This window comes from Rattus rattus, chromosome 2 (assembly GCF_011064425.1).
Source record: "Rattus rattus isolate New Zealand chromosome 2, Rrattus_CSIRO_v1, whole genome shotgun sequence".
Lineage (NCBI taxonomy): Eukaryota > Metazoa > Chordata > Mammalia > Rodentia > Muridae > Rattus > Rattus rattus.
Genome location: NC_046155.1, coordinates 2,725,892 through 2,753,551, shown reverse-complemented (window position 1 = coordinate 2,753,551; position 27,660 = coordinate 2,725,892). Strand labels below are relative to the sequence as shown.

Below are 27,660 nucleotides of genomic sequence, written 5' to 3'. Positions count from 1 at the left end.
CTTAAGCTCCTGAAATATTTTAAAGTACAAGAATGCTTGCTGCTCTCACAGAAGACCCTGGACTGCTTCTCAGCACCCACATGGCAGCTCACAATTCTTTAACTCTAGTTCCAGGGAATCTGATGCTGTCTTCTTGTCTCTGCTGGCATCAGCACACATGTGGAGATAATGCATACATACATATATACATACATACATATCTTAAAAAATAAGTCATAAAGGAGATATCCAGAACCCATGCTGTGAGCTTGTGCCCTCCTTTGGAAATAATATTAAAATCTTATTGTGGACTGGAAGCCAAAAGTGATGTACTGTGCTTTGAACCGAAGAAACACACACATTGCAAAGATGGTGGTTGTCATATTTATTTTTCTGGCTATAAAAGTAATACACGAAGAGCGCTGGATTTGGTGAGAATGCTTTGAGCCCTGGCTCTGTCACATGCCACCTGCTGGATCTAGAACAGTTACTTCTCAGAACTGCCACCTTCCCATTTGGAAAACCAGACTAGGCACCCTGTTGAGCTCCCGCCACAGATGGCAGTGCAGATCCAGGAAATGAGGACATATGGTAAACTGGAAAGTGCTGACAAATGGAAGGGGTTAGCATTACCACCCTCAGCTGAGGTAGCACCAAAGTCCGAGCTCCTGCCCCTCCCCCACCTCCTAAACACAATTCAGGGCCACAGACAGCCCTGGTTTGATGAAAGGGGAGAGTCCACACAGATCTTCTCAAGCCTGGCCAGATGGGGCCTCCTGGATCTGATCCCTCCAGAATTGAGCATCTGCTGTGGCCAGCTGGGTAAGAACCTCCTCCAACTCAGGCCCATCCTCCGGAAACCGTTCACAGAAGGATCGGATGAGACCAGCCGCTGAGGCCTCATACTCTACAAGTTGCACTTCTGAGCCTGGGAGATGGGGAGAAAACAGCAGCACAGAAAGATGTGGTTACACAGTAAAATTCACAGGGGCAGCAAGTTCTGACTGAGCTCTCCTGTACAAACTGTTGACAAACTGTTCAACATTCAGGCTAGTTATCTAGTTAAGGCTTGGAGGAAGGCAGAATTACATGGGGGGGGGGGAGACTTAAATGATCTGCCACCTGTACTCTCATCCTTCCCTTAAGTCAAGATTTAAATCAAGTCTGGTGTGGTACACACACCATACTTCCAGCACTCAAGGAGCTGGGGAAAAAGGATCATTAATTTTAAGGCTAGCCTAGGAAATCCTGGTTTCACCAATGCCAACACAACCCCAACAATCACTAACAAAAATGACTATTAAGAGTGCTGTGTCAGGGGCTGAAGAGATAGCTCAGGGGCTTAGAGTACTTGTTGCTCTTGTTGAAGAGCAGGCAGCTCTTAGCTTGGCCTCCAGCACTCATGTGGTGGCCCACAACCATCTGTTATTCCAGTCAAAAGAGATCCAGTGCCCTATTGTGGCTTCCAAGGACACTGCATGCACATAGTGCACACACATAACATGCAGGCAAAACATACATCAAATATATAAATCTGAAATCAATTTTCAAGTGCTATATTAGATCAAACAAGATAGTCTTCAGCCTCTTGAAACTCACAATGCAGCAACTGCTTCATGTCTAGACCATGGGCGAGTTTCCCAAGCTGCTCTAAGCCTCCGTGCCTTGTGGGTAAAGTGGGGAATGAGCACAGTGACTCTCCTCCTGTGCTATGGGGACTGCACGTGTTAGAGCATCAGCGGGGTGCTCGGCAGTGGCTCTGGGCATCTTACCTGTTTAATGGGCCTGTCTCAGGGTCCCCTTGATCACTCCTCAGCTGCTCAACCTTTGCACTGTGTGGTATGTGGCACTGAGGTATACAGTAGCTAAGAGTGCAGGCTTCAGGCTAACATGACCTAAGCTCAAGTCCTGACTTTGTGAAGACCATTTGTGTGTATTTCAGTTCCCAGATGAAGCGGTGAGGGGATGTGAAGACCATTCTTCCCTGGGCTTGGGGAGTTCAACCTTGAAAAATTCCTTTCTTTTATTTTATTTTTTTCAGTACCGGGGACGGAACCTGGGACCTTCTATGGCTGCCAGTGAGCTACAATCCCAGCCTATTGTGAAAACACTTCAGCCAGTCCCGAGGGCCTGCAAGTCCTCTCCACCACCACCTCCACTACTACCACCTACCAAGTGCTGGGGGTAGACCCCAGGGCCTCTTACATATGGGGCCGATGTTCTACCATGGACCACACCCCAGCTCACCACTACCTTTAAAACCTCCAACCTGTTCCTCCCACCACTTCCTCCCAAGACCTTTCCTGGACACTCTGAAGCTATAGATGTAGGCTTTTATCCGAGTCTTCTGGGCACTGTTAGTATCCTTTAAACCTGTGTGATTAATATCTTGGTTGAGTTTTCATTCCTAATGGGCTCTGAACTACTTCAGAAAATGGCCTCAGTTCCATCCACTGTTCTGTCCCTCAGGGGCCTCCATGTATCAAAGCACAAAGAAACTGAGGCAGAGAGGTAAGAGACTGAAAGGGTTATTTCATGTTGAAGGGCTGGAGACGGCATGTCTCAGAGAGGTGCCATTTAACGGGGACCTGACCAACAAGGAGAATCATTCCGGCACAGATTCGAGGGACACCGTGCCAAGCAGAGGGAACAGTGTGTACAAAGGCTGTCGAGTACAGTGGCCTTGGTGCACTGGAGAGATAGGGCATATGAGGTACCGGCACCATGCAGGCAGGGTCAGGGATGCTGAAAAAGGAAATGTTACTTGAGAAGGGTCCAGAACATCTTCATCCTGAATGTTGCTGATTCAAGTTCTCTGAGGTCCCAGGACTACGCAGTCCCAGCTCATTGCCTGGCTTTACCTCCTACTAGGACCTTCCACAGTCAGGATCCTCCATGGCCTGGCCTGGCCTCTACAAGCTCCTACTCTGTTGGCCTTCCTGACACCTCTTGCTGCTGCCTGACAACCGGAGTCCCTGTGTGTGTGAGATGGAAAATGCTGAGGTTCTGGGCCTGAAGTCTGTCAGAAAGAGTGTGGCAGAGGGAGCCCTCCCTGAACCAATCGCATCATCGGCTCTCTGGAGAGACCTCAGGTAGCTCCGACAAATGGTGTGACATCTGTTACCTTCCAGGCGAGTGTTGGGCTGGACAATAAGCTTCCGGGATTCCTTGCGCAGCAGTACCGTGTCCCTTAGAGTGAGGAAGCACTCTGGGGGTGCGTCAGTGACCGCCGCATAGCCCTCGTATAGGGCACGCCCTGCAACCACATCCCCTGTGGACTTCAGCACCTGTAGGAAGGAGGAATTAAGTGCCTAGGATGGGCACTCACCTTGCACCCACAGGAGTCTGCCAGCAACCATGGCCAGTTGTAGCTCTGGATAGGATGTGCTATGGTTTGTCTTTTATGAAATTCCACAGCTACAGCTTAAAGGCTAGGTTGGGTATGGTGGCATACACACTTAGAAGACAACATAGGGAGTACAGCCTGAGCTACGTAAGACTGTCTAAAAAGTCAACAATCGTAGACAGCTAATTTTGTTTAACGATAGTATCTTGCTCTCTCGCTCTCTTGCTTCTTACCCTCTCTCCACCCTTCCCCCCTCCTCCACATGCTCATGGCCGACCTCTACTCCTTTCCTCTCTCTCTCTGCCTTTCTCTGTCTCTCCTCCCTCAACTCCCTTCCCCATGCCCTGAATAAACTCTATTCTATACTTTAAAAAAGATAGTATCTCAATATATAGACCAGCCGGGCCTTGAACTCACAAGAGACTTGCCTGCCTCTTCCTCCTGAGTGCTAAGATTAAAGGTAGGATGGCCGACAGCTAAATTTCTTCAAAAGGCTAGTGTCTATTAAGAGGTTGGGGGGCTGGAGAGATGGCTCAGTGGTTAAGAGCACTGACTGCTCTTCCAGAGGTCCTGAGTTCAATTCCCAGCAACCACATGGTGGCTCACAACCATCTGTAATGGGATCTGATGCCCTCTTCTAGGGTGTATGGTGACTGTGACATATAAAAAAAATAAATCTTTAAAAAAAAAAAAAAAAGGTTGGACTTTGGGGTTAAGAGATGGCTCAGTACCCCCAGTAAATGTGATTGTTGGGGGGAGGGTGGTAATGGGGGGAGGATGGGGAGGGGAACACCCATAGATAAGGGGAGGGGGAGGGGTTAGGAGGATGTTGACCAGGAAAGGGGATAACACTCGAAATGTAAATAAGAAATACTCAAGTTAATAAAGATGAAAAAAAAAAAAAAAAAAGAGAGATGGCTCAGTGGGTAAGAACCACAAGCATGAGTTCAAATCCTGAGTACCAGTAAAAAGCTAGGTACTGACATATGGGCCTGTAACCCCAGTGCTGAGGTAGGGGGACAGGAGCATCACTGGGGCTTGCTGGCGGCCAGTCTTGCTCCAGGTTCAGTGAAAGACCCTGTTTCAAGGGAGCACAGCAGAGAGTAATGGAACAGGACACACACATGTGCATATGCCACACATACATAACTCACTCTCTCTCTCTCTCTCTCTCTCTCTCTCTCTCTCTCTCTCTCTCAATTTAAATGAAAAAATGGAAGGAGAGGTAGGGCTTTTAAAAGCACCCAGGCTCCTCCGCTGTAAGCGGGATTAAGGCCCACACAGAGGCAGCTATGGAAGCATCACCTTTCCCTCCAACCAAGAGGTTCTACTCTTACGTTGTCTCCTCGCTCAGTCTCTCGCACGCTCCTGGACTTTGGTTATAGTAGACTTCCTCACTATTGTGGACATCGCTCAACTTCTCTTCATGGTATAGTATACACCTCCGAGGACGGAAGCCCGAGGCTCAATCCCTAGTCTTGCCCCCCACCTCCAACTTTGTGGGAGACTATTCTCTCCTTCCGCTATGTGGACTCCGGGGTTCACCTCTCTCACTTCTTGGTAATATGTAATCTCTTCATACATGATCATCACACCGACAAGCCAGACCTGGGGAGCTCAAACTGGAGAGTTAGCAACGGGGACGCCAAAGGAGCCAGTAGCATCAGGAGTGATTCAGGCAGAACAGACTACTGGGAATGGGTTCCAGTACCTTCGATGGATCACGAAGTCTGAATGTCTAAGTCTCCAATCTAAAATGACGTGCTGTAGGCATCTTCTGGTATAGCATATTCTAAGTCACATTTGATGTATTACACATTTTGAAAAGTTATATATGTGTATGTGTTTGATGTATGTGCACATATGTGTTTGGTGTGCAGAGGAAACCAGAGAAAGGTATTGGGCTCCTATTTTATCATTTTCCTCTTTATTCTCTTGAAACAGAGTTCTCACAAATCTGGAGCCAGAAAGCTCCAATGACTCTCCTGCCTCCACGGCACTACCGTTACAGGGGTGCGCAACCAGGCCTGGCCTCTTACATAAGGACTGGGGATTTGAACTCGGGGCCTTATGCTTATGTGGCAAGCATTATTACCCACCGAGCCATCTCTTCAGCCTTACATTGTTGCTGTTGTTGTTGTTTTGTTTTGTTTTGTTTGAGACAGAGCCTAGGTTAGCCTCAAACTCATTGGGTAGTGAAGGATGACCCTAAACTCCTAGTCCTCCACTCTCCATTCCTCAGTGCTGGGATCACGGGTTTGAGCCAACACTTTTATTCAGTGTTGAGAACAGGACCCAGGGTTCCATGTACACTACACAAGCGCTCTACCAACTGCCTGATAGCCCAGGCCCTTAGATTACTTACAATACCCAATGCAATGGTGTATTAGCTCTTAATCCATACTGTTTACGGAATGATGACAGGAAAAAAATTGTGAATGTCCAGTACATACGAGATGATTTTCCTGAGTGTGTGTGTGTGTGTGTGTGTGTGAGTGTGTGAGTGTGTGTGTGTGTGTGTGTATGAGAGAGAGAGAATGTGTGGGGTGTGTGTGTGTGTGTGTGTGTGTGAGAGAGAGAGAGAGAGTGTGTGTGTGTGTGTGTGTGTGTGTGTGTGTGTGTGTGTGTGTGAACGGTTGGTTGAATTTATGGATGTGGAATTGGGGGCTCCAGAAAGAGGACTATAGGAATAACAGGAATCAGGGTCCCCGGGCAGAACGAAGAGCCCATGTCATGTGTGAGTGTGGGGCTGCCACAGTTCAGCCAGCCAGTCACAGAGGAATTGAGCCCACTGTTGCCAGACCTTCCAAGAAGCTACAAATTCATATTCATACCTAATCTTTGCTAACACCAGTTAAAAAAAAAAAAAACCAAACCACCATGGCTGACACAATAAATAGCTGCTTCAAAGATGATGCCATCTTGTTTCTATGAAACTCTGCTGAGGAGGCTGAACAGGATGAGCTAGGATTGCCCTGTGCACGGACCAAATGGGGCCACTCACAGCCAGCACGCCTTTATCCCAGCACTAGGGAGACAGAAGCAGGTCAGTCTCTGTGAGTCGGACACCATCCTGGTCTACACAGAGAGTCACAGGCCCACTCAGGTCCCTCTCATCCGCTTTGCTAATAGTGCCCTTCCTATCTCAGCTGCCACAGACACCATGCTTCTCATCTAGTGTCTTTTATCCTCATTTACGTTTGTGGTGACAGAGGGGATGAAACCCAGGCAGGGTCTCGCATGTATTAAGCACATACTCTACCTCCAGCCCCTAGTTTAATTATATTAAACTTTACAAACAAGTGTTTTAGTGGGGTGTAATCATACACACCTAGAATTTCAGCACTTGGGAGGCAGAGGCAGAAGCAGGAGGAGGAGGATACGAGTTGAAGGCTAGCCTGGTCTAACATAGTGAAGTCTAGGCCGTCTGGGGATACATGTAAGACTGTCTCAAAATGTTAAAAAAAAAAAAAAAATTTAAAAAGATGAAAAAGGGAGTGAGTTCAGCAGGTAAACACGCCTGCTACACAGCCTGATGACCCGAGGCTGAGCCCCCCAATCTACACAGAAGCACGGGAGGTTCAGCTCCACAAGTTACCTCTGACCTCCGTAAACACACCAAGGCACATGCACAACCCTCAGTATCTCACACACACACACACACACACACACACACACACTCTCTCTCTCTCTCTCTCTCTCTCTCTCTCAGAAGCAAAAAGACCCCCAATTCCCACACATTTTACCGAAAGTTGTTTTCGATCCTCACACTATCATGGAGACATACTTTGACTCCTAATTCAAGTACTCATAACTCTATGATTTATGATATGTGAATTGTTGAAAGCACCCACTAGAGCCCTGTTCTGGTAGAAAGCGCTACACCGTAAAGACAGGTTTCCTCCTGGAGCTGGAGAGATGGCTCAGGGGTTAAGAGGACTCTTCCAGAGGACCTGGGTTTGATTCCCCCCATACATAGTGGCTCACAACCACATGCAGCCCAGATGCAAGTGACTCGGTGCCCTCTTCGGCCCCTGCAAGCACCAGGCCTTCCTTTCCAGTCTGGCTCAACATCGCTCACAGCAGGGTTACCGCCATTCACTCTGGTCGTGGTCTAAAGGCGCCCTGCTAACTTTGTTTCCCGTTTGCTGTCTGCATTCCTTCTTGTCCATGTGAGAAACTGCTCGTGGCTTACTCTGTCACTAGAAAGACTTGCAGGATGAAGGAACCGTCCAGGAGGTTAAGAGGTCTTGACAGGTGGGAGAGAGGGACAGAAAAGAGGCTGGTGGGAGCCAAGATGAGAGAGAGACCTTCCCTTACCTGCAGTCTCCGGAGGAACCGCTCCAAGGCAGGTTTGCCCACTGACCGGATCTTGCTGCGGTCCAGGTGGACACGGGCATCTGGGCGCCCATCAGAGCCTGTGGTGGGGGTGATGGTAACGAGTCCTTCGCCAGCTTCCAGCAAAACCCTCAGGATCACAAACCGGGCCTGCATGTGAGCCTGCCAGGGCCAGGGGAAAGAGTCCGTGTGTAGCCGATATTGAGTGCTTGGAGAAAACTCGTTAATGTGTTCAACATGCTAACCGTCATCTGTCATCCATTTATTCCCTCTTATCCTGGGGGTCTGTTCTGCCCGCTCTGCTCCTCTCCCCTCAATTTTTTCCTTTCTCCTGTATCCACAGAGGCGGGTGCTGTGAGCAGACCCTGGTACTCTATCAACACTCCTACCCCCCACCAATTTGCCACGCCTCTCAGTGCTCCAGACCGCAGCTACTCATGCAATCCCCTCACTAAAGACCTGGAGGGCTCTCCCAACCTTTTTATGCTCAACAATGGAACCAAGAAGGCATCAGCATCCCCACTTTTACATGACAAAGCATTGAGGCCCAGAGAAGTGAAGTGCCTGGTACAAGGTCACACAGCTTCTAAGGGAGTCAGGAGTCAAACCTCAGTCAAACTCTAAAATGTGTACTTTTATGTGTGTGTGTGTGTGTGTGTGCGCACACATTAATTTTCTAAGTTTTTAAAAATGTATTTCATTTTTATTTTATATGTATGGGTGTTTTGCTTACACGTATGTGCACCACATGCATGCAGTGTCTGTGGAATCTAGGTGTTGGATTCCTTGGAACTGGAGTTATACATAATTTTTCTAGCTGTCATCTGAGTGCTGGAATTGAACCCAGGTCCTTTGGAAGAGCAGCCAGGGCTCATTACTGAGCCATCTCTCCAGCCCTCTTTTTTTTGAGATGGGATCTTGCTATGTCACCCAGGCTTCTCAGGAATTCTTGGACTCAGGGAAACCCCGCATTAGCTCCCTAGTAGCTGCAAGGCTTTATAGGGTGTATCCCTTGATGACATACACTGACTCCTCAAAATGTGCTTATTTGATTTTGTTAAAAAATAAAAATAAAAAGGCCAGTAAAATAAATTGACGAGTAAAACATTGGCCACGCAAGCATTAACGACCTGAGCTTGATTCACAGGATTCAAAATGGAAGGAGAAAACTGGCTCTCTGACTCTCCAAAAACTGTTCTGTGGTACACACCACACACAGACACACAGACACACAGACACACACACAGACACACAGACACACACACACACACCACATTATAAGTTTAAAAAAAATTAAATCACTATTGGTTACCATAGTTTCAAACTATATATTGGCCAGGTATGGTGGTGCACATCTTTAATCCCAGCACTCAAGAGGCAGAGGGCTCTCTGTGAGTTCAAGGCCAGCCTGGTCTACAGAGTGGGTTCTAGAACAGCCAGGGCTACACGGAGAAGCCCTGTCTAGAAAAGTACAAAACAAAACAGAACAACAAAAACCTATTTGTTGTGACTGAGCGGCTGAGTTCAATGGCTAAGAAGGAAGACTGCATGAATCTGAATCCTGACTCTTCTTCCGGCAGAAATGTGATAGGGCGTTTCCCACAGTAGATCCGGGGTTAGAGTTTAAGCTTATCTGCCTTAGGGGGTGCACTTGTCCCATCCCTGCACCCAGAATCCTGACTGTGGCCACATGGCTGGCTCCTCGCCTGTCCCACCTGTCGCCAGTTGGCCGTCTCTGGGGTGTAGAACTCCAAAGCCAACAGCCCAGCCCGGACCATGTTGAGCCAGTTCACATAGATGACATCTTCTGCGTCAGTTCCCTCAAAGCCAAAGATCCTGTGGGAGCAGAGACAGGGATGATCAGGTTAGCGCCACGCTCCAGGACCTTCCGAGCTGCGCAGGGTGGGGACTCAGCCCTCCGCCCCTCCAGCCCACTGTCCTTACTGCAGCACTTGGGGGTTGAGACAGAGGTAGAGGCCCACACTCTCAGCCCGGCACTCTTCGTAGCTGGAGGCAATGGTGCTAAATTTGCTATCCCATGTCTCTCCACTCCGGTACCAGCTCTGGATCTAGAAGGATGGCCCAGGACTCAAGAGTCAGGCCCTGCCTGTGCCCCCCACTCCCACCCCCACCCCGTCCCAGCCGCCTGGCTCCACAGAGGTTCTCCTTACCTGCTCCCCAGTCTCTGGGTTGATCACTGTCTCCTGGTCAAAGTTGAAAGCACCTTTCTCATCCTGTAGAAGAAAGACCGTGAATGTGGGGTGGGCTAGGTTAATAGTGTCCCTGGGCAGAATCGAAGTGGCTCAGAAAGGAAGGGGAGGCTCTAAGGCAACCCACAGAGTTCTGTGATGCCAACCACTTCCTCAGGTCCCTGTACAGAGGGGGAAACCAGCATCCAGACGAGGAAGGGACTACCTTGGGAACTCACTCTCCAGAACTGTGGAGAGACACCCAGTGTAGACCCCTGAGCATGGCTGCTTCTCCCCACGTGCCTCTGGTGCCACCACGCATGCTACCAACACAGCCCTTCCCACGCCACCAGGCCAAGCATCTTTCACAGCCACCTCCTGGGGAAGGCTCTGTCACCAACACACGTCACCGGTGCGAAAAAGGAGGCTCAGAGACCAAGAGCCCCAAACTGGAATCGGCCCCAGTAACCTCTGTGCCTCCCAGGTACAAACACGTTTACTAAACCCCCCTTGTGCCAGGGTTCACACTTCACCTTCCTTCCCTTCTTCACAGTAGTTCACATGATGGAACCCCACTGTACGGATGGGTCCACTGGGGCCCAGCCAGAAGAAAAGATAAAAGACTGGGTGAGACACCATGCTGGGCTGCTGACCCTTCAGCTGCTCTCTGAAGTCTCTGGACTTTCCAGATGCAGCTCCATCCCTCCCTCATCTGGGGAGGCAGCCCCACTAGTGAGTGCAAGCCTAGCCCAGAACCCCATTCTCACCGATGGTCCTTACTCTCCTATGGTTAGTTCGGCTATGTGGCTCCACGCTGGGAGCCTGCAAGTCTCCTTGGCATGCTGTAAAGACTATCAGCCTTCCCACGTTTCCCAAATGTAAGCCAAGGGCTCCGGGCACTGTGGCCAATGGGGAAGAAGTGCTCTGGGGACTCAGAAAAGACTTGAATTGACCTCCCTGCCAAATGTTCCAGGAGCCCAGAGACATGAATAGGTAAACAGGGTTCTTCAGGATAGCTCACCTGGTGGCTACTGACCAAGAGGAATTGCTGGGCTCAGGCTGGGGAGGCTCCCCTTGAAAGTATGACTCAGGTGGCCCCTAGACAGAGACGAAGAGGGGCCAGTCTCTGCCCCTGCCTGCGCCAAGGCTGCAGGCACTGTCTGCCATTGCACCTTGAGCCTGGACTTTTCCAGATACTGAGGGGAGCCGTGGCTCCCTGGGAATGGACAGCTTCACCTACAGGAGGCAGGTCAGGTGGCCCCTGCTGTCCCCACTCACCTGTACAAAGAGCTTGCCGCTGCCGTGGCCCAACAGCTCATGTAACCCCACCTGCACATCAAAGGACGGCCCCTTCCAGCGGATGTATAGGTCCTGTCAAGACAAGCAAGTACCCCACTGACCACCACCACCTCACTGTGTGCACACAGCACACCAGTCCTCCCAGTAAGGCCTGTGGGGGGAATGTGCTTTCTGGGAGTCAAGCTTATTCCATCCTACACATGTGGAGCAACCTCTGTCACCTCCACGATGACCCAGTGGGAAGGACCAGCACAGTGACCCTCCACTATGCACCCTGTGAAGAAACGGAAGCTCCCCAGTGACAAAAGGGTCGGTCACAGGGCAGGAAAGTGGCTAAGCCAGAACCAAAGCTGGACTCTGATTTCACCACAGTACTGGACCGCATGCCTTCCCACACTAGTACAGCCTAGCCCCAAGCCTCAGGGAGCCCGTGCCCACCTTGTCTTCTTCCTCCATGAAGGTGAGTTTCTCCCGCTTTGTGGCATAGGCCACAGCCAGCACATTCCCCAGAGACACATTCTTAAAGCCCTCTGTCTGTCTCAGGTCATCATCTGGAAGACAGGGAAAAGAGCTGACAGAGGGAAGGGCAGAGGTCAACAGGCACTGAGAGAAGGTTGAGGGGCAAAGGTCAGTTTGTGGTCAGAAACTTGTGGAGAGGGAGGAGTATATGGGGAGGGGGAGAGGGGGGATGGCTTCCTTGAATTGGGAGGATATGAAGGGAACTCACAGTTGGGGATGTTGATGCCCGCAGGGATGCCAGAGCCGGCAAAGGTAAGGACATCCAGGGAAGTGAAGTCAGGGGTGAGGAACTTGTCCTTCTCAAAGGCAGGAGGCCAGGGCAGCTCCTTCAGCAGCTGCTCAGCACTTGCAACCAGCCGCTCGAACTTTGCACTCATGTCTTTGTTTACCATGGCCACGAAGCCTGTGGGGAGGTAGGGTTGTGGTTTGGCAGCCTCCCGGGATCCTAGCTACTGCACCCTCCCCAGTTCCTCCATGGATCTCATTCATACTGAACACGGCCGTCTGCAGCAGCCTATGCTGGCTACTGGGCACCGCAAGCCACAAGCCACAAGCCCCAGGCCCCAGGCCCCAGGCCCCAGGCAGGAAAACGACAGGCCCTATGTACTGCCCGCACTTTCCTTCCTCTCTTTCCTTCCTCCCGTCAGGCTGATCTCTGGATTTAGCAACTTGATATATCCACTCCCTAGATAGAATGGGGAGAATGAGAGGAGGCAGAGACCAGTCTGAACCGCCCACCAACGGCTAGCCCGTGGGATGACAACAGAAGCAGTCTGCTGTCAGCTAGCAATAAAGGCTGCCACATCCGTCTCACAGGCAGCCTGGCACTGCCACTCCTACCTGCTGAGAGCATCATCATCATCATACACAGGACTCTGTGACGCTCAGAGGCCTGACCACATGGCTCACGGTCACAGAATGGATGATGGGCAAATCCAGGCTAAGAAGTCATGTTTGCCTGTCTCCTGAGAACCTTGTCAGGTCAGCCGCAGATGGCTCAGAGTCAGGGGAACTGGGCTCAGCTGCCACTACAGTAAATCCTCAGGTTAACTTCGTACTACACAGTACCTGGGACATTACAAGTAAACTGTCCCAGACCACTGTTATTACCTCTAGGAGGAAGGACAGAACCCTCAAGGAAGAACAGAAGAGTGAATGTGGACCTGTGCAAAGGGATTTCCACCCAGTCTCCCCCCTCCACAAGTTACCTTCAAATTCTCCTCGGGAGCCAAAGGGGTCACGGTAGCTCTCAATGAAGCCAATGTAACTGGAGGAGAAAGGGGGAGAGATGAAGGTGACCTGGCAGAAGGCACGGGGGTGGGGAGGAGCAGAGGTTGGCACCTCACCTCTCTACAATGGGACCTTTGTCCTGAATCCAGAAGCGGGAGCCCCTCTTATGGGCCTCAATGGAGCCCTGGGTGAAGCTCTCCACGTACTGGGCCAGCATTTGCTCCTGGTGGCTATTGGCTGCATAAGCCTAGAGGTAAAAAGGGCTTTGGTGAGCCTTGGACCGTCCACCTTTGCTGCCCAGAGGTGTTTTGGGTGAGCCCCTCAGTCTCCAGCCAGCCCTACCTTAGCTTTCTCCAAGTGTTCTACCACCTTCTGGAGGATGGGAGCATAGTCTCCCCGGGTGACCTGGAAATGATTCCCCTGGAATTCGTAGCTCTTCAGCTTGGAAGTCAACTCAGAGTCGAGAGCAGGTTCTAAGGAATGAGGCGACACTCAGGGAAAAGGCAGTACAGGAACAGGCACCTCAACAGGCTTTCTACTCTGGCCCAGTAAGAACTTTAATGGTTTCTATTGCCAACAGAAATTAGGCTAAGCAGAGTGCTTGCCTAGCATGCACAAAACCCCAGATTTGATACCTAGCACTGCATAAACCAGGTACGGTGGTGCACACCTGAAATCTTGGCGCTTGGGAGGTGGAGACAGGAGGATTACACTGAGTTTGAGGATAGCCTGAGCTAGAGTAAGACCTTGTCTCAAAACACACAGGGGCTAGAGCTATGGCTCAGATGGTACAGGTTCTAGCTATCAGGCCTGACAGCCTGAGTGTAGTCCCTAGGGTGTGTCCTCCACAGGATAAAAGGACAGACTTGACTTCTGTGGATCATCCTCTGACTTCTATTCCAGAACGTTTGTGCACAGGCTAAATATTTAAAAAGAAGGAAGGAAGCACCAAATTTGGGCACAGTACTGCACACGGAAACACCATTGGTTGAGAGGTAGATGTAGAGAAAGAGTTCAAGGTCATCTCAGATTCATACACAATGAGGTTAGGGAGGCCCCAAAGATTACAGGAGACACTATCTCCAAAAAAAAGAAAACCAAAAATCAAAAAAATAACCTCCAAGCTAGGGAAGGAAGGAACACCCATTCAGAGCCTGCCCCACATGTGGCCCATACATATACAGCCACCCAATTAGACAAGATGAATGAAGCAAAGAAGTGCAGGCAGACAGGAACCGCATGTAGATCTCTCCTGAGAGACACAGCCAGAATACAGCAAATACAGAGGCGAATGCCAGCAGCAAACCACTGAACTGAGAACAGGACCCCCGTTGAAGGAATCAGAGAAAGAACTAGAAGAGCTTGAAGGGGCTCGAGACCCCATATGAACAACAATGCCAAGCAACCAGAGCTTCCAGGGACTAAGCCACTACCTAAAGACTATACATGGACTGACCCTGGACTCTGACCTCATAGGTAGCATTGAATATCCTAGTAAGATCACCAGGGGAAGGGGAAGCCCTGGGTCCTGCTAAGACTGAACCCCCCAGTGAACGGTGATTGTTGGGGGGGGGGGCGGCAATGGGGGGAGGAGGGGGAGGGGAACACCCATAAAGAAGGGGAGGGGGAGGGATTAGGGGGATGTTGGCCCGGAAACCGGGAAAGGGAATAACACTCGAAATGTAAATAAGAAATACTCAAGTTAAAAAAAAAAAAAATTAAATTAAAAAAAAAAATAACCTCCATGGGGCAGCGGGTTGTGAAAGGTACCCTGATTCCTGGTCGAGACAGGTTGAATCCCCCAGGGACCCTAAAAGGGACAGCAGGTGCATTCCCAGCCTCCCACCTAGATCAGGGTGTCACTAGCTGCAGCTCCCCACAGACTCCTGTAGAGAGGTTTGAGACTAACCAAGTCACATACAGCAATGCCCCAAGCCCCTCCTCCATAGGTGCGGACGTGACCACAGTTACATAGGCTTAAGACACTTCAGTCACTTGTAGAGGACAACGCCCCAAACCCTTCCCCCACAGGTCAAGTAGGCTCAAGACAGATCAGTCCTAGAGACAGGACCACGCCACTGAATATGTAGATGAGGTCTGACCCATCCAAAAATCTGTATTTAATGGTCATGTTCAGAATTAAAGGTGTGCAAGACAGCTGACAGCTGACAGCTTCTGTCGTAAGAGCTGTAACACCACCTCTTGGGGAAGAGATCTGCTCTCCCAAAATTGCCGCCAGAGGCCCTCTTGCACCCCTCACTAGCTAGTCCGTCTCCTGCTGGCTAAGCCTGGCCTGAAATGGAGAGGGAACATCTGGCGAGTTCTCCTCCTTTCTCCTGGACCCGTCTACCTAGCCTGACCAGAGACCTCAGTGGAAAACTTCCAGCGCGGAGGCCCACAAACCTCCACAAAAAAAAACAATACTCCAGCCAGACAACACTGCATGTCTTTAATCCCAGCATTGGGAAGGCAAAGGCAGGAGGATCTCTGTGAGTTCCAGGCCAGCCAAAGTTACACAGAACCCTGTCTCAAAAAGCAAAAAATAAACAACAACAACAACAACAACAACAACAAAAGCCCAATACTCCATACATACACACACTAAGAGTTATGATGGGTAGATCTCTGAGTCCAAGGCCAGCCTGGTCTACAGAGTGAGTTCTAGGACAGCCAGGGCAATTTAGAGAAACTATGTCTTGGGGTATGGGAGGATGGAAGCACATTTTGTTTTTGCAAAAGACCCCGGTTCAGTTCCCAGCACCCACATCAGATGTCTCACAGCCATCTGGAACTCTAATCCCACAGGGTCTGACACCCTCTCCTGGCCTCCAGCACTTACAAATACAAGGTGCACATAAACTCACACAGGCACATACACACTATACACATAAAAATAAATCTTCAAAAAGGAAAAAGGAGGAAGAAATCAATCCTTGAAAGAAGATAAAAAGAATAAAAAGAGAGTCACATCTCAAAACCATGAAAGCTGAGTATAACTGGGGAACAGAAGCCAGCGACAGGAGTTTGTGTGAGGCAAGGAAGGGACCACTAGCCAAGGACAAGAGACACCGAGGCAGTGTTCTAGAAGCTAGAAAAGGAATGCTTTCCAGTGTGTGGAACAGAATCCAGGGTCTTGAACACCAAGGTCAGTGCTCAACCCTTGATCCACATTCCCAGCCCCAAAGCCACTCCTGGCCACTGTCCTACCCTGCAACCTCTGCTTGAGCATGGGATCATCTGAGCTATTGACATGACTCCCTTCTGCTTCCCAGACCTGTGTCTCTTTTCTTTCTTGCTTGCTTTTTTTTTTTTTTTTTTCTTTTTCTTTTTTTCGGATCTGGGGCCCGAACCCAGGGCCTTGCATTTACTAGGCAAGTGCTCTACCACTGAGCTAAATCCCCAACCCCCTTTTCTTTCTTTTTTAAAGATTTATTTGTTTTTATTTTGTGTATGAGTGTGTGTATATGTATTATGTGTGTGTGTATTAGGTATGTGTGTATGTGTGTGTGCACGCGTGTGTGTGTGTGTATGTGTGTGTGCATGTGTATGTGTGTGTATGTGTGTATATGTATTATGTGTGTGTATATGTATTGTGTGTATGTATGTGTATGTATGATGTGTGTATATGTATTGTGTGTATGTGTGTATATGTATTATGTGTGTGTATATGTATTGTGTGTATGTATGTGTATGTATGATGTGTGTATATGTATTGTGTGTATGTGTGTGTATGTGTGTATATGTATTATATGTGTGTATATATGTATTATGTGTATGTATATGTATTATGTGTGTATGTATTATGTGTGTGTATATGTATTGTGTATATGTATGTGTATGTATGATGTGTGTGTATATGTATTGTGTGTATGTGTGTGTATATGTATTATGTGTGTATATGTATTATGTGTGTGTATATGTATTGTGTGTGTATATGTATCATGTGTGTGTATATGTATCATGTGTGTGTATATGTATTGTGTGTGTATATGTATTGTGTGTGTGTGTGTGTGTGTGTGTGTGTGTGTGTGTGCACTACATTCATGTCTGGTAGCTGGGATGCTGGTAACCTAACCCAGGTCCTCTAGAAGAGCAGGAAGTGCTCTTGACTGCTGAGCCACCTCTCCAGTTGATGTGCCCCTTTTTTGTCAGAGCAGACTTTGTGCTGCCCCTAAGTTTTGCTATTGCCCTGTTGCAGCTCATACTGGCCCTCTGTCTGGAGCACACAGCATGTTCTTTCACTATATGCCCCATGTTTCCATATTGAGCGCCTGAGGATTACCAAGCACTGGGCACAGGGAAAGACTCTGACAGAAACACATTCTAGCAGGGGGCTTGTCATCAAGACACAGATCAGCTAGGACACTAGCGGGAGTGCAGGATGGATCTCTGAAAAGGAATCATCCACATCTAGCTGTGGAATGGAGAGGAGCTGGCTGGGTAAACGAGATGAGCTCCCAGCTGCTCTGGGCAGGAAGTAGGCAATGACCTGTGTAAAGACAGGTGGAGAGATGAAGGGAGGAGGCTGTAGAACGTGCCTAGGGCAGAGTGCTGGAGGCGTGGACCGACTAGGGGTGTGGGTGAGTGAAAAAGAGCTAGCAGAGGGTGACACAGGGGCCTAAACGTATTCCCTATCTTTGCTTTATAACAGGTGCCTGCTGCTTCTCCATGTGAGTGAGTGAGGACAGGCTAAGTTCACTCTGGGGTGGGCTTGAAACCAGGTAGAGCCAATCAGAAACCCATGACCACCCACAAGTATTGGCTCACATTAATAAAGGACTCCAGAGAGTCAGGAGCCAGTCTTTTGCTGTATGAAGAGAGAACTGACATTAAAGAACTCTTTCCGCTGGAACAACTGGGCAGCTGCCCTGAGTCACCTGGGTCATAGGTGGCTGACATCAGACATTAGGGCCTGAGCGCACCTGTGTTGAGTACTGAAGCCAGTCGCACCTCATAGTGGTACTTCCCTTCCTGGCCGACCACCTTGAAGAGCCGGGTGTTGTATGCACTGAGGTTCTGGAGAAAAAAAAAAAACAGAGCAGGGTTTGGAGGATGGTGAGATCAAGAAGACTGAAGAGAGTGGAGGAGTGGCCATCCCATGGTCAATGAGGCAAAGCAGGCTAGGGCCTCTCTGAGGAACCTTCCCAAGCCCACAGGGAGGGCAAGGGATGACTGTCATGCACTGAGCCATACACTAAATGCTAATTTAAAAAAAAAAAAGGTTGGGCTGGAGAGATGGCTCAATGGCTGGTCTTCCAGAGGTCCTGAGTTCAATTCCCTGCAACCACATGGTGGCTTGCAACCACCTGTAATGGGATCCCATGCCCTCCTGGTGTCTGAGGACAGCTACAATGTACACATATACGTTAAATAAATAAATCTTTTTTTTTTTTCTTTTCTTTTTTTCGGAGCTGAGGACTGAACCCAGGGCCTTGTGCTTCCTAGACAAGCGCTCTACCACTGAGCTAAATCCCCAACCCCAATAAATCTTTAAGAAAAAGATTGTCGGTATACACCTTTAATCCCGGTACCCAGGAAACAAAGGCAGGCAGATCTCTGTATGTTCAAAGCCAGCCGGGTCTACATAGTGAGACCTTGTCTCAAAAAAATAAAACAATACACTGGGGCTGAGAGGTGGGCCAGCATTAAGAGTGCTTACTGCACTGCTCTTGCAGAGGACCTGGATTTGGTTCCCAGCACGTAAACAGGAGCTCACAACCCGGTCTAACTCCTGTCTCAGGTCAGCCATGGGCTCCTACATACAGGGGTGTACATTACATACTTCAGGTGTGCGAGTCATGCATGTGCACCCTCTCTCCTCGCTCCCTCTCCCTCTTTCCCTCTCCCTCTTTAATTTACAAATATAGGCCTAGGGGGCCCACACATGTGCCACAGAGCGTGTGTGGAAATCCCAATCGTTTGAAGAATCAATTCTCTTTCTACCATCCCAGAAGATCAAATTCAAGTCACTGGGCTTCCTGCCAAGCACCTTTGACCACTGAACCATTCACCAGCCCCACAAGCGCCAATTTTCACAAGCTTGATGGTATGAGGCACAGAGCCACCTCAGTTAACTCTTAGTTGTGTGAGATGGTCTTGGGAAACAGCCACATAGCTGTCAGTGTCTGAGAAACACAGGGTCCGGGAGTGTGGGAAGGACAGGGCGGATGCATCCTGGCACATGTGTGACATCTGTCTTTCTGATTGGCGCAGGTTTACCTCACGCACAAAGAATCCTTAAGTCTTTTCCTTCTCAAGGACCCAAGGTACCCATATGTCTTTGAGTTCAATCGGGAACCCAAGAGCAGGTGGCAGTGGTGAAGGGGTAGGGACAAGAAGCCCCAACAAGGGGTTGGGGATTTAGCTCAGTGGTAGAGCGCTTGCCTAGGGGAGCGCAAGGCCCTGGGTTCGGTCCCCAGCTTCAAAAAAAGAACCAAAAAAAAAAAAAAAAAAAAAAAAAAAAGCCCCAACAAACTAGTGTCCCAAATTGCCGATTCCCAAACCTGAGAGTCCAGAAAGTCCTGGGCCAGCTTGGCATCTTCCATGGTACAATCCCCAGAGAAATAGGTGGTGACTCCCTGTCGGGGAAGAGACAGTGAGAGAAGAGGTGCTCAGAGAGACAAGAGACTGGAATTACTGAGGACACAGGGCAGACCCTATGAGGCAGCTGACGGCTTCCTGCCTAGGCTCCTCGTGTCGTCCCAGCACCTCCACCCTGTCCCATCTATTTCCAGGGGGAATGGTTGTAAAACAGATTTTCACCTTGGACATTTTCAATATTTTCTTCTTTGAGATTGAGTCTCAGTATGTAGCCCCACATCGGCCTCAAACTCACACTTCCCATGCCTCGCCCTCCTGAGGGCTGCAATTACAGGTGTGTGCCACCATGCCTAACTCAGTCTTTCCTTCACCCTCCCTCTCTCTAGCTGACCCACCCGTAAGGCTTCCCCCCATGCAGCCCAAGCAACCCCTAGAGGCAGGAACCCCAGCTCCCCCCCACATCATTCTCTCCTAGACTCCCTTCTCCTCCCAGCCCTTCTCACCTTCCCTCTTTATGCACCCACACCCTGCCAGGACAGATCTGGGAGAACTTTCTAGAACATTCTATGCAGTTCTCTGAGGTGCGGGGGGGGGGGCTCTAGCTGGAGAGTAGGGGGAAGATCCTGCTGTCTCCCATCATCAGCTGCCCTTCCTTGCATACCAAGCAGCCTCAAGGACGCCTCCACATTATCAAGTTCTCAAAGAGTGGGGCTCTCACCTCCTTCCCCAGCCCAAGATGTCGAAGCCTTGGTTCCAGGGAGAACATAAGCTCCCCACAGGTCTGCCAAAGGCTCCTGACTTCTTCTGGATGCTGTTGGGCAGCCTTACTCCCCAGGATCACACGTTCCAGCTTTTCCTGCAAGGAGAAGGGAAGTCATTGGTCTGGTCACACGTCCTTCAGACTCCCAGAACCTCCCTCTTCTTGAACCTAAGACCTCGTAGGAATAGCAGCGGCAGCAAGCCCTGAGAAGAGCTGAACCTCAGAACTACTCAATCAGACACGGCACTCAACATTACCAGGCCACCACAGGCATTAACACCTGAGGCACCGCAGTGCACGCGCTCTGCCTTTTCCCAGGGATGAGCAGCAGGCGCCTAACAGCTCACATTTGCACAGCCTGCACTTGTGTGACTCTCAGGTCAGCAGTGTGAAAGGACTGTGCTTTTCCTCTGTGTCCATCTGCGGCACCTGGGGATGCTGAGAGACACCGTAGTCCTACTGTCCCAGGGACAGGGCTGTGGGTAGTTCTGCCCCTTTGCTTCCAGCAATGGCCTCTTCTTTATCCTCTAACCACAGCCCACTGCTGCCTCCTTGACACCCTCCCCAACTTACCTTGGGCAGGTTAGGGACAAACTTGGTGTCACCGAAGGACTTATAGTTGCCCATGTTGGAGTAGACCCCTGCAGCGTAGACCAGGAATGCCTGGGGAGTGGAGACAACACAGTATCAAACATATGAGACTACTCCCTTTCCCTTTCAGGACAAGGTCTGCCTTTCTTTTTTCCCCAGGGCATACCAGTGTGGGAGAGGCTGAGGAATCACAGGGCAGAACCCTGATCCTAGGAGGCCCCTGTCCGGCCGAACTTGTTGTCATAGATGAATTTTTACCCCTATCCTACTGGGTAGCCAAACTGGTTTCAGTAGCTACCACACACCCCTACCTAGGCTGGTGATAGCAAGAAGTTGCCACCCACAGCTCCAAGGGTAGGCATGTAAGCTAGCTCGGCCAGAGAATCACCTTCTCTTGCTATAGGCTGATTAACGGTCAAGCTGCCCACTATCACCGGGCCTAGATGCTCTATGACTGAAATGACTTGAGAAAACTGAGGTGAAGATCTTATCTCAAGACAGCATTCAACAACTAAGTCCAGCCACACCCGAAGCCTCCTCCGGCCCTGGACCTTGCACTTACATGAGCTAATAATTCTCTTTTCTCTTTTCTTTTCTTTTCTTTTTTTTTTTTTTTTTTTTTTTGAGACAAGGTCTCACTGTGTATTACCAGCTATTCTGGAATGTACTATGTAGACCGGACTGGCCTGTAACTCACAGAGATTCACCTCTGCCTGCCTCCCAAATGGTTCAGTCACAGGTATACGTCACCACACTAGGCTCATGACATTGGGTCTCTGCTCCTTACCGACAAGACTGAAAATAGTTGACACTTGGGTAGTCCTTCCTACCTACAGGCATTTCCACAGAGATTTACTCTTAAACAGTAGACCAAGGCCCAGAGACAGGACGCAATAAGCAGAAATTCCAACGACATGGAAAAGTAGTGACCTTGGCTCAGAAATAAACAATCTGATCAATTTCTTCCCCTTATAGAAAACCAGGTCACATTCCCACACACTCCTGATGGGATGTACGGAACAGGTCAAGCATTTTTTTTTTTAATAAAGGGTCTCACTACATAGCCCTAGCTGGTCTGGAATTATGTAGAACAGGCTGGCCTGCACTCAGAGATCTTCCTACCATTGACTCCAGAGTGTTAAAATCAAAGGCGTGCACCACCACACATGGCCTTAGAAGGTAACTTAACAGAATCGCATCACTATAAATGTTCAGAGCCTCCAACCCAGCATTTCTATTTCTACAGACAGTTCCCATTCACAACTTATACAGGAATGAGCATTGTGGCATTGTTTGCAAAAAAAACTAGAAACCATCTATAATGTCCAGCACAAAAAAAAAAAAAAAAAAAAGTAGATTTTCTATGAGTTTGAAACCATCTTGGTCTACATAGCAAACTCCAGAACAGCCAGGGGCACATGGAGAAACCCTGTCTTGAAAAACCTAAAAACAAAACAAAACAAACAAAACCTCCCAAATACTAATTTGATAACGATGTACACTGCTTTAGAGTGCTTCACAGCCGATAAAAGGAAATAAATATATATACTCCATGGAAATTCTCCAGGACACAGAGATCTGCAAAACAGGCAGTCAGGCAGTATACAGAACACTGAGAACAGGACATAAATGGTTAAACAGGGCTGGGGAGAGGCCTCGGGGGGAGAGCGCACTTGCTGAGCAGGACCTAAGTCTGAATATGCAGCACTCACATACAAGTCAGGCATGCCACGCACACAGAGCCCCAGCACTGGGAGGACGGCTGTGTGCACGGGCCATCATGGGAGCTTGACAGCCAGTCAGCCTCACCAGAACAACCTTCAGGTTCACTATAAGACCCTGTCTGGGGACTGAAGAGATGGCTCAGTGACTGAGAGCTCTTTATGAGGACCCACGTTCAGGTCCCAGCACCCATGTCAAGTGGATCCTAGGCCTCTTTCCTCCATAAGCAACATGCGCTGACACACACATACACTTAATAAAACAAATCTTTGTAAAAGAGATCCTGTTCCGAGGGATAATAAAGGGACCAGCCACAGTACCTACCTCCTAAGAGACTGTGCATGCTTTGTACGTTTCTGAACTGCTGCAATGTACCAAGACTTAAGTATGTTATTTGGCCAATACAATCACAGACACGAACTAAGAGACAGACAGAACATTCTACCCAGGTCCCTCACAAACCCCGATTTCTACCCAGGCTGCCTGCCTTCCTCTGTCCCTCAGTATCAGGTGTACAATCACGGCAGACTGCCAAGAACCATGGAGCCTAGGCTGGCCTCAAACTCACAGCAATCTTCCTGCCTCAGCTTCTCAAGTGCCGGAATTCAAGGTGTGTGCCACCATGCCTGGCTTGCTTCCCTGCGTCTTGAAGCAGGCACTGTTCTAAGTGCCCACAATACTAAGGGCAGACCATGTACATATTCTACAGATAACAAGCCTGAAGCTACAGAGGTCTGTGTGTGTGTGTGTGTGTGTGTGTGTGTGCAGGAAAATGAAGCGGTACACACACACACACACACAAGCACACTAGCCTAATCCTCTACCTGGTTGGAGAGAGAGGTCTATGCCTCTTGATCCTGGTCCTTCACACCCTTCTAGAAGCGCCTCAGGAAACCAGGCTGGCATATGAGAACTGACCTGATACTCTTCTTCAGTCAGGCCCTCAGCCAGGGCATGTTGGCGTAGCTGGTCAGGGTCCTGGGCACGGAAGAGGCGGCTAAGCAGGGCATAGATGTAGGGGGCTTCAGGAGATGTCTGGAGCAGCACAGCCAGGCCTCCATACCAAGCGGCTCTAGAGAGGTGATGGGCATAGAGGCGCTCTGTGGGTGACAGCAGGCGGAATGCCTCCCGGCAGTCCAGGCTAGACACACCGATGTCATTGGGCAGGATGTACTGGGTATCTGCCATGAGCCCTGCAAAAACACATCACAGCCATCTCAGAGAACACACCATCTTCACGTCTGCTCTGAAATCTCATGAACCAATTAACTTCTTCCACCCAAAAGCCCAGGACGGAGTAATCAGTAGCACACATTCACCTGAAATGCTAAAATCCAAAGACTCAAATACTTACTGGGCCAGCTTTGGCCAGTGGCCTCTCGGACTTAAAGTCTGAATCCAACTACCTCCTTATTACAGATGGGGAAACTGAGGCTCAAAGATGCCAAGCATACGAAGGAAGAACCAGCAGAATAGAGCCTCATTACTAGACTCCCAGCCCTGGCCACTCCCTATCTCATTTCCACCTTCTCGGACTTCCTAACCTCTGTCCTGGATTTCCCAACCCCTCTAGCTCATCACAACAGAGACAGGCTTCATGCTGCATATCCACCCCACTGTTCCTGCTCCACCACAGGGTCTAAAAGCCAAGCCAGCCGCTTCATTTTCCTGCATCTCTCCTCCTCTGTAAAACTGACTGTGAATATGACACCCAGCTCAACAGCTGGGTATGGAAATTAGAAAAGGCCTTTCCAGGACAGCGATGGAAGGCAGTTGATAGGGTTTGCCCAGCAACAACCAGGCCCTAAAACCCTGTCAAAAAATAAATAAATCAAAAAGAGTAATAATGATGCTTCTTCCCAGTTCTTCCCTCCCAGCATCTGCCCCAGTCTCATCTCTTTCTTCAGCCCTGTTTTCTTCTGTGGCTCTGTTGGGAAGCCAGATAAGGTCACAACCCATTTTCCAGATAGGGACCATATGACACTTGGAAAGCAAGCAACTTATCGAAAGCTTTTCAGACCAGCTGGGACTGGGAATTCCAAACCCACCACATTCTCCACGCCCCGCCCCTGACTAAGGACACGTTTCCACCCTCCGTACCCCTTATTCGCGCGGCTCCACCCCATCTATCCCTTCGCTCGGAAAGAGGTGTTAACTCTTTACTGTCTGGAAATTCTCCTTGCCCGAAAGCTGGGAGGGCTTTGGAAGAGGGACTGAAGAGTGGACAGAAAGAGGATGATCTTGCATGCACATCCAGGCCTCGCGCTGATCTCCTGAAGAGGACACATCGTGACCCCCAAACCAGGACGCTGTGCCTCACCTGCTGCAGCTGCTCGGTTCGCAAACTCACTTCCTGCTTCCGGCTCTCCTCCCCATACATTGGGACACAAGCTCCGCCCCCACCAATAATCTGGCCCCAGGGAGCAGACGAGCAGCAGCTACAGCCAGTAGAGAGACCGAAGACAGCACCTCCCCTCATTTTTCCCCGCCCCCAGGCGCTACGGGTGGTGCTTGCTTGCAAGGACTCTGAGGCCTTAGCCTTTTGTCTACTGGCCATCACAGTACAGACGAGTGGTGTGTGGCAAGGGTTGGTGAAGTAGTTTGAGTATCTCAGTACCCCGCGAGACTGCTGATAGATACCGACGGAGAGGACTGACAAGGTCCCCAAACATAATGGTCCCTATACATCAGGAGCTTCCACAGATATAGCTGGAAACCTGCTCTCTTTGGGGTTTCACCTCCAGTGTCCCTCCCCTGGGTTTGGCAGTTACCGCAACCTCCACTTAGAGAAGAGTATAGCAATGTAGATTCCCCCCTCCTCTCTGGGTTTAGGTTTTGAGGGTGCTATTTGGAGAGTGCAACGCTCTTGCAAAGAGTGTACGCTGTGCGAATAGTAGTCTCACCCACCCAGGGGTGCAGAAAAATCCTACAGGTGCTCCGCTGGGTCACCATGGACCTGGGAACAGTCCTTAAAACATTAGGAGCCCCAGTTTCCTCAACACACGCAGGAGTCGAGGCCAGCTAGTAGTTGGCATTTTCTTAGTGAGGTCATCTGCCAGCTAGAATAGAAAAGCAGTCTTCAGAGACTCCGGGGCAGCCCAGGATGCAGACAAACATGTTGTCCACTCTTGGTAGTCAGGGAGGTGTCTGTCTGGGTGACCTGTGGCTCTTGCAAGTACCTGTTGACTGACGTGCTAAGCACTGCAAAGAGCTTGGGTTAGACTGAGACCTGACTTAGGTCGTCCATGGTTAAATCAGATGTCTGTCTCCTACCAGCTGTGTGACTTTAGATGGGTCACCTCTCTTAGTCTGAAACACCATCAGCTTTACTCCAGGACTAATAAATGGGTCTACTCCAAGGGATGGGCAACCATCAAGAGGTAGCGCTGCCCCCTAGGGTAGTGTAGGAGGTAGTGTCTTGGGACTGAAATCCAACACACCTTCCTTACCATGCCTGTTTATAGAGAGGGCCCAGTGCAACCAGTGTCCCAACACAGACACCAGTTTCTCATTCACAAAGGTGCTTAAGGCCACGCTTGTCACCACAGTGCTAGTAGCTGTTGGTTCTGATTGGTGAGTGTCATTATAAGGGGGAATTCTGTAAAAATGTATCCCGAGGAAAGTCCTCTTCTTTACTTTTGCCTGTTCTCATTGGTTTTAGATTAGGTATAAAGTTGTCTGACTCAGATCAAGTTGAAATACCCAGGCAGGAGGAGTAGAGCTATCCTTGGGCTAGCTCTGCCAAGGGCTGGTTCAAGCAAGTGAAGGATCCCAATACCCAAGACCCCCAACCAAGCTGCACGATGCCATTTTATAATCTCAATAGGAGTGCACATTAAATGAAGTCCTTCACCAGCAGCTTGCCATATAGAATCTCATTTAATTCTTGCAAAAACCCTGAGATAGCATATCACTGTTGTAGCAATTGCACAGGTGAGAGGACCTTTGATTTTCTAAGACCTTCCACTAAACAGTTTCCAACTCCTGCACCAACACAAACACATTCATTTTCTCATTCACTCTCTCTCTCTCTCTCTCTCTCTCTCACACACACACACACACACACACACACACACACACACACAGCACGTTTTATTTTAATGGGTCATGGCTTTTCTGTATGTTTACATCCATCTGGTAGTGAAAATACCTTTTGTTTTTGTTTGTTTAAGACAGGGTCTTGCCATGTAGCCCAGGCTAGCCCTGAACACACAATCCTCCTTCTTTAGCCTACCAACGCTGGGATTACAAGCACACACCCCCATGCATGGCTTTAGAGATTGTCATTCCATTGAACAATCCTGGAATCGAAAGCCCCAAGGGCAGGCTTCCACCACCAGCCTGAGTTCTTCCCAGAGCCCAGTCAAGTGTCGTTTGTTTGTCCTTTCTCCCAGAGTCTGAGATTCAACACCAGAGATGAGATCAGAATGTGTTCCCTGCCTGAACCCCAACAGGATCATTAGCAAGAACTGGGCAGAGCTCCATTTCTTGTGTTTGGGGGTAGGGCTGAAATGTTCCCAGCACACTCTGGCATCCTCCTCTGTCATGCTTCCCACTGTCACTGTATGATGCTCACACTACCCCACGATGACTGCCTTCCGTACCGTCGACAGCACACCTGGTCTTCATGGTCTCAACCAGCAGCTGTGTGGCCTTGGGCATGTTCCTGTGGAATCTCTGTCCCCTAAGGCTGTGGTGTCTGTCTTGCTCTGAGGTCAACATTAGTCCTACACTCAGAGCTACCTCCTTGTTTTATGGTCAAGGGAAAACCCCAGCTCGGCCCTTGGCTCAAAGAAAGTCCTGACTCACACAGGAGGAACAGGGAGGAGTTCAGCACTGACATTTGATTTCCATAGTCACCAAGGCCCACCAGGCCCCAGCCTACAACCCTGATCCCTTCTTTTTCTGCTGACCAGCATACTGGTTGTGCAGCCTTCTCCCTGCCCTTCTGTGTTAGTACCCTCACCCTGGTCGCCCTTCAAACTCCATCCTGTCTCTACAGTGTCTGCCATTCAAGACGTGGCTCTGGTTTTAGGCCGTCCGAGCTCTCAGAACAACCTCAGCATGTACAGATGGTCAGCAGGATGTGGTAATCAGCTTCTGGCAATAATCCCATGGGTCCCTTGCTGCCTACACCTGCAGAATGA

The 27,660-nt window shown here is 49.6% G+C and overlaps 1 protein-coding gene across 1 annotated transcript; it reads right to left on the bottom strand.

Annotated features, from left to right (window-relative positions):
- Window positions 1-347: 347 nt before the first annotated feature.
- Dpp3 (dipeptidyl peptidase 3) lies at window positions 348-24,892 on the bottom strand. Its single transcript, XM_032891208.1, has 18 exons — window positions 24,834-24,892; window positions 23,432-23,706; window positions 20,774-20,863; window positions 20,159-20,296; window positions 19,404-19,478; window positions 17,823-17,916; window positions 13,243-13,373; window positions 13,017-13,147; window positions 12,879-12,937; window positions 11,879-12,073; window positions 11,590-11,702; window positions 11,131-11,223; window positions 9,835-9,897; window positions 9,608-9,732; window positions 9,379-9,499; window positions 7,646-7,825; window positions 3,104-3,266; window positions 348-907 (listed from the first exon to the last, which is right to left on the bottom strand). The coding sequence occupies exons 2-18, from the start codon at window positions 23,699-23,701 to the stop codon at window positions 732-734; spliced, it is 2,217 nt and encodes a 738-aa protein (XP_032747099.1). The 5' UTR covers window positions 23,702-23,706; window positions 24,834-24,892; the 3' UTR covers window positions 348-731.
- Window positions 24,893-27,660: the final 2,768 nt, after the last annotated feature.